At 63.0% G+C, this 6588-nt stretch overlaps 1 protein-coding gene across 2 annotated transcripts; it reads right to left on the bottom strand.

Moving 5' to 3' along the window:
* Nucleotides 1-38: 38 nt before the first annotated feature.
* PAFAH1B3 (platelet activating factor acetylhydrolase 1b catalytic subunit 3) lies at nucleotides 39-3940 on the bottom strand. Of its 2 annotated transcripts, none has more exons than XM_054010783.1 (6): nucleotides 3833-3940; nucleotides 2939-3033; nucleotides 1451-1540; nucleotides 1231-1347; nucleotides 599-721; nucleotides 39-515 (listed from the first exon to the last, which is right to left on the bottom strand). In XM_054010783.1, exons 2-6 carry the CDS (start codon nucleotides 3017-3019, stop codon nucleotides 249-251), a joined length of 678 nt encoding a protein of 225 aa, XP_053866758.1. In that variant the 5' UTR covers nucleotides 3020-3033; nucleotides 3833-3940; the 3' UTR covers nucleotides 39-248. The 2 variants fall into 2 exon arrangements, with proteins under 2 accessions (XP_053866758.1, XP_053866757.1); XM_054010782.1 differs by lacking the exon at nucleotides 3833-3940 and adding an exon at nucleotides 3390-3540.
* Nucleotides 3941-6588: the final 2648 nt, after the last annotated feature.

Below are 6588 nucleotides of genomic sequence, written 5' to 3'. Positions count from 1 at the left end.
CCCAGACCCGGGCAAAGAATCGGCCTCCAGCCGGCAGATGACAAATCAGTGTTTAATGCCCATGTGGGTGCAAGGGGCCCCGGGCAGTCGCATGGCAAGTGGGATGGTTGTGGTGGTGCAGGGGGCGGGGAGCCGGGTGTGGGTGTGGATGGTGGTGGGTCACAGCCCTGCATAGTGTGTGTGTGGGGGGGAGGGAAGTGGGTGGTGACTGCTCAGGGCCCGGCCCCGTGGCACTCCCCGGCGGCGGCTCAGGGCCCGGCCCCGTGGCCCTCCCCCAGCAGGCGCAGCAGCAGGGCGTGCAGCCGCGGGCACAGGCGGGCGTAGCCGTGCCGGCTGAGGTGCAGGTAGTCGTACATGTCGTGGTGGCTGATGGCGCCGTCCGAGTGCACGAAGCCGGGGTCGGCGTCCAGGAAGCAGGCGTTGGGCAGCCGCGGCAGCCGGGCCTCCAGCAGCTCGTTCACCCGCCGGTTCCGCTCCCGCAGTGGGTTGGGGCCCTGGCCGCGGGGCAGCAGGCCCTGGGGGGAGACGTGGCGCCGTCAGGTCTGGTGGAGGGGCCCCGGCGTCCCCCCCCCACACACACACTGTGCCCTGTACTCACCAGCACCACCACGCGTGCCTGCGGCTGCTGCTGCTGCAGGAGCTGGACAATGGCCTCGATGCCGCCCGCCACCTGCTCGGCCATGTGCCCGTGGTTATTCGTGCCCACCCAGACGACCACGATCTGCAGGGAGGCCAGGTGTGACGGGGGGACAGTGGCTGCCCCCTAGGGAGTCCCCAGACCAGCCTCCTCTTCCCTCGGCCTCTGTCAGCTCCCCGCCCCCCACATCCCATTCACCTGCCAACTGCCCCCCATCAACTCCCCGCCCCCCACTTCCCATTCACCTGCCAACTGCCCCCATCAGCATCTCCTGCCCCCCATATCCCATTCACCTGCCAACTGCCCCCCGTCAACTCCCCGCCCCCACATCCCACTCACCTGCCAACTGCCCCCCGTCAACTCCTCGCCCCCCACATCCCACTCACCTGCCAACTGCCCCCCCTCAGTGCCTCCTGCCCCCCACATCCCATTCCTCTGCCCCCCTCAGTGCCTCCTGCCCCCCACATCCCATTCCTCTGCCCCATCAGTGCCCCATTCCCCTCGCACCTCATCAGTGCCCCTGCTCCCCCCGCCATTCACCTTGGCCCCAGCGCCCTATCACCCACCCCTCCCCCCCAGCACGGATCTCGCACCTTGGGCCGGATGTGCTGCATCTCGCCTTGCTGCAGCCGCCAGAGCACGTGCTGCGTCCCGTCGCCCCCCAGGCCGAAGTTGAGCGCGTGCAGTGGGGAGAAGAGCTCGCGCCAGATCTGAGGGGACAGAGAGTCAGCGCCAGGGCCCGTGGGGGGGGCGTGGTCCCTGTATGGCACCCCCAGCCTGCCGGGGCAGGGCCAGGGCGAGCGGGGGGCTCACCTCAAACTGCTGGAGCAGCTGCACCAGGGCGTCCCCGATGAACACGACCTCAGGCTCCTTGTCTTTGCTGTCCGCGATGAAGCGATGGTGCTGGGGGGGCAGATGGGGTCAGGCAAGGCCGGGGGGCAGCTGGGCCCCAGAGCCTGTGTCAGGCAGAGACTCCCTCACAGGCTGACAGGCCCAATGCTGGGCCGTGGCCCCTGTGGGGTGGGGTTCAGGGGGCCAGTTGCACGGGGACCCCCCACCCACCACCAATGCAGCCCCTGGGAGGAGGGGCAGGGTAGGGCCGTGTGGCACTCCCCGTGGGGCAGGGGTTGTCCATGCAGCGTCCTAGAATCATAGAATCTCAGGCTTGGAAGAGGTATCAGGAGGTATCTAGTCCAACCCCCTGCTCAAAGCAGGACCAATTCCAACTAAATCATCCCAGCCAGGGCTTTGTCAAGCTGGGCCTTAAAACCTCTAAGGCTGGAGATTCCACCACCTCCCTAGGGAACCCATTCCAGTGCTTCACCACCCTCCTAGGGAAATAGTGTTTCCTAATATCCAACCTGGACCTCCCCCACTGCAACTTGAGACCATTGCTCCTTGTTCTGTCATCAGGTACCACTGAGAACAGCTGAGCTCCATCCTCTTTGGAACCCCCCTTCAGGTAGTTGAAGGCTGCTATCAAATCCCCCCTCACTCTTCTCTTCTGTAGACTAAACAATCCCAGTTCCCTCAGCCTCTCCTCATAAGTCATGTGCTCCAGACCCCTAATCATTTTTGTTGCCCTCTGCTGGACTCTTTCAAATGTTTCCACATCCTTCTTGTAGTGTGGGGCCCAAAACTGGACACAGGACTCCAGATGAGGCCTCACCAATGTCGAATAGAGGGGAATGATCACGTCCCTCGATCTGCTGGCAATGCCCCTACTTATACAGCCCAACATGCCGTTAGCCTTCTTGGCAACAAGGGCACACTGTTGACTCATATCCAGCTTCTCGTCCACTGTGACCCCTGGGTCCTTTTCTGCAGAACTGCTACCTAGCTATTCGGTCCCTAGTCTGTAGCAGTGCATGGGATTCTTCCGTCCTAAGTGCAGGACTCTGCCCTTGTCCTTGTTGAACCTCATCAGATTCCTTTTGGCCCAAACCTCTAATTTGTCTAGGTCCCTCTGTATCCGATCCCTACCCTCTAGTGTATCTACCACGCCTCCTAGTTTAGTGTCATCTGCAAACTTGCTGAGAGTGCAGTCCACACCATCCTCCAGATCGTTAATATCCCTGCAGGGCAGGGCAGGGCATCTGTGCAGGGTCCCCGTGGGGCAGGGCAGGGTGGGGGTGTCCGTACAGGATCCCTGTGGGGAAGGGGGTCTCCATGGGGCAGGGCAGGGGGTGTCTGTGCGGAGTTCCCGTGGGGCAGGGCAGGGCAGGGCAGGGGTGTGTGTGCAGAGTTCCCGTGGGGCGGGGCAGGGGGTGTCTGTGCAGGGTCCCCGCCCCACCCCCTCACCAGCGCCAGCCAGCGCCCGTCCCCCTGCACGTCGGCCAGCGGCGTGGGGGTGCTCGCCGGGTTCTTGTCCCCGTCACTCATGGTTCTGGAAGCTCCTAGGAGGCAAAGCCAACAGGTCAGGGGCAGCAGCACCCCCCCCCGCTCTGATAATGGTTCTGCCCTGACCCCCGTGGACCTCGGGGGATGCAGTACCATTGCTGGGGGCGGGGGAGTTGGCCTTTATAACCTCCCCCCATGTGGGACAATGGTAGGGTCTACACCCTCAAGTCCTATGCAGGGTGGATAATACCATTCCCTGGGATGGGGGATAGGGTTTTTTCCCTCCTATGGTTGGGTCCGTTCTACCCATGCCCGAAGATAATGGTTGAATCCACTCAGCACACCCACGGACGGTACCATTTTCAAGGTGTCTGTAACAGGTACGTTTCTCAGCTACATCATACCCCCTTACGTGGGATAATGGTTGGTCCAGACCCCATGCAGAGTGGGAGATACCATTCCTTTGGGAGGGGAGCCGATCGTTTGGGAGGGGAGCCAGCGTATATTGACTGATCCGTACTCCTCAGGTTCATGCGGGGCGGGGTCAAACTCAGTTCCCAGGCTAGCATATGGGGAAGGGGTCTGAGCCGCTCATAACACCCCCCTTGAAGGATAATGGTTTGGTCCGCCCCTTGAGGATCCCCCGGAAGGGGTTTAATCCATCCCCCCATGGGGACAATGGTTTGGCCCGCCCCTCGACCCCTCCATGTAGAATGGGTAGGACCATTGGGGGGGGGAGAGAAAGGGGGCTGGTTCCCCTTCCCCTACCCTCCTGTGGGTATAATGGTTAGATCCACGCTGAGCCCCCCTATGCATGCGGGCGGTACCATTCCCCTGGGCCGGGGGGAGGCTCACCTAAGAGGCTGGCGGGGGAGGGGAGCGAATGGTTCCGGAGCCGCCGCAGCCGCCCGCACGTTCACTCTGCGTTGGGGAGCAGCGGGCGGAACCATGTGACAGGGGAGGGCTGGAAGGAAGTGCAGCGCCCCCCCCTACCGCCGCGCGGAGATGGTATGAGCCAGTTCGGCTGTTCCCAGCACACACACCCTGCTTCCGGCTCTTCCCTTTACCCTCCCCGCCAGGGCCCGGCTGTTCCCAGCACCCCCCTACCCCTGAATGCAGCCTGTTCCGGCTCTTCCCTTTACCCTCCCCGCCAGAGCCCGGCTGTTCCCAGCACCCCCCTACCCCTGAATGCAGCCTGTGTGAGACTCTAGCTGTTCTCACCCCCCCCCCAAGTCTAGCCGTTCTCATCCCCCCCCTCCAGCTGCATTACCCCCCCCCAAGTCTGGCTGTTCTCACCCCCCCCAGCTGCATTACCCCCCCCCCCAAGTCTGGCTGTTCTCACCCCCCCCCTCCAGCTGCATTACCCCCCCCAAGTCTGGCTGTTCTCACCCCCCCCCCAGCTGCATTACCCCCCCCTTCCAGCTGCATTACCCGCCCCCCCCCAAGTCTGGCTGTTCTCACCCCCCCCTCCAGCTGCATTACCCCCACCCCAAGTCTGGCCGTTCTCACCCCCCCCCTCCATCTGCATTACCCCCCCCAAGTCTGGCTGGTCTCACCCCCCCCCCAATCCAGCTGCATTACCCCCCCCCAAGTCTAGCCGTTCTCACCCCCCCTCCAGCTGCATTACCCCCCCAAGTCTAGCCGTTCTCACCCCCCCTCCAGCTGCATTACCCCCCCCCCAAGTCTGGCTGTTCTCACCCCCCCCAGCTGCATTACCCCCCCCCCAAGTCTGGCTGTTCTCACCCCCCCATCCAGCTGCATTACCCCCCCCCCAAGTCTGGCTGTTCTCACCCCCCCCTCCAGCTGCATTACCCCCCCCCCAAGTCTGGCTGTTCTCACCCCCCCCCAGCTGCATTACCCCCCCCCAAGTCTGGCTGTTCTCACCCCCCCCAGCTGAATTACCCCCCCCAAGTCTTGCTGTTCTCACCCCCCCATCCAGCTGCATTACCTGCTCCCCTCCGGACTACAGCTTTTCCAGGCATCTCCCCCCCACCCAGTCTGGCTGTTCCTTGTACCCCTGCCCCATAAACCCAGGTGTTCTGTTCACTTTCCCCTCCCCCTTAGCTGGCTCTTGCTGCACCCCCGCTCCCCCCGCCCTGAGGTGCTTCGTCCCGTCAGTGCCGCCTCGTCCCCGCGCACGGCTCCCCAGCCAGCGTCTGCAGTGACCCCCGGCCCTGCCCCACACTGCGCAGGGTCTGGCCCGTGCGCTCTCTGGGTGCAAGGGAGGGGCTGGTCAACTTCAGCTCAACCCCTTCAGCCTCCCCAAATCACCCCCCCCTGTAGTTTGGGCAGGAGAGGAGATCGCCTTTGGCTCCCTGTCCCAAAGTGCTGTGAGGGGAGGCGGGGATCACCATTAACCAGTGGCCCTGCCTACCCCAGACATGGCTGCATTTCAGTGTGGGACTAAGGATCCCGTATAAACAGCTGCTCCCCCCCAGACATGGCTGCATTTCAGTGCAGGACTAGGGATCCCATATAAACAGCTGCTCCCCCCCCAGACATGGCTGCATTTCAGCGCTGGGCTAAGGATCCCGTATAAACAGCTGCTCCCCCCCAGACATGGCTGCATTTCAGCGCTGGGCTAAGGATCCCGTATAAACAGCTGCTCCCCCACAGACATGGCTGCATTTCAGCGCTGGGCTAAGGATCACTGTATAAACAGCTTCCCCACCCCACCCCCCAAGTCATGGCTGCATCTCAGAGCTGGGTAAAGAAACAGCCGGTGTGAGAGCCTGGCCCCCATGACAGTCCTTGCTGGGGGGCTGAGTGGGAACTGGGGCAGCCCAGCCCCACTCCTATGGACACAACTAGGAAAAGGCTCAAACTCTCTGAGCTGTGCCCCTTCTCCATTAGCACACACGGCTCCACCCTCCCGCCCCCTGCAGGGCACACCTGTCTGTCCGCACCGCAGCACAGGGGATGCTGTCCACTGCTGGCCTGTCCATTGCCGGCCGCCGGGAGCGGGGCTCTGGGGCCAGGGCCGCTATTGGGTTGTTGCTGATCCCTCCGTGTGTGTTGGGGGGGCGGGGAGCAGCTCTTTCCACCAGCAGGAAACCTCGTGATGGTTTGTACTTGCGGGGTCTTCGGCTGCCTCTTTCCTGAGTTTGCCTCCCGGGGCTGCTGTCTGAAGATGGGGGGCTGGCTGTTCCCGCCTCAGGCCAGTTTCTGGACGCTGCCGGAGGAAGGGCGCTTGTGGCATTTGAGAGCGGAAAGCTGGCTGGCAGCACAGGCCTCGGAGAGCTGTGTGTCTGTGGCCCAGCCACTCTTCCAGAGGAGAGAAATTCAGAGATGCAGATTGTGATGAACTGGGACTGTTCTTACTGTGGTCTGTGAATGCTGACAGGGGAGTGTGGCTAGGATAGTCTGCATGGGGGATGGGAGACGGCCCGACGGAGAATACCTGAGCATGTAACATGAGAACCCAGGAAGGGGTTGGAGGCCAGGTGACACCTTTGCCCGGGAAACTGAACAAAGGCTGTGGGAGGGGTCGCTGAAGGGAGAGTTTCAGGAGCTGGCTGGGGACATGGCTGGGAGGCAGACGGGGCTCTGACCTCCTAAGGGGCTGGGGCGCCCTGGGACCCCAAGATGGACCTAACTGAGCGGGGTCCTGT

This window comes from Malaclemys terrapin, chromosome 21 (assembly GCF_027887155.1).
Source record: "Malaclemys terrapin pileata isolate rMalTer1 chromosome 21, rMalTer1.hap1, whole genome shotgun sequence".
Taxonomy (NCBI): domain Eukaryota; kingdom Metazoa; phylum Chordata; order Testudines; family Emydidae; genus Malaclemys; species Malaclemys terrapin.
This window is presented reverse-complemented; position numbering and strand designations above follow the sequence as displayed.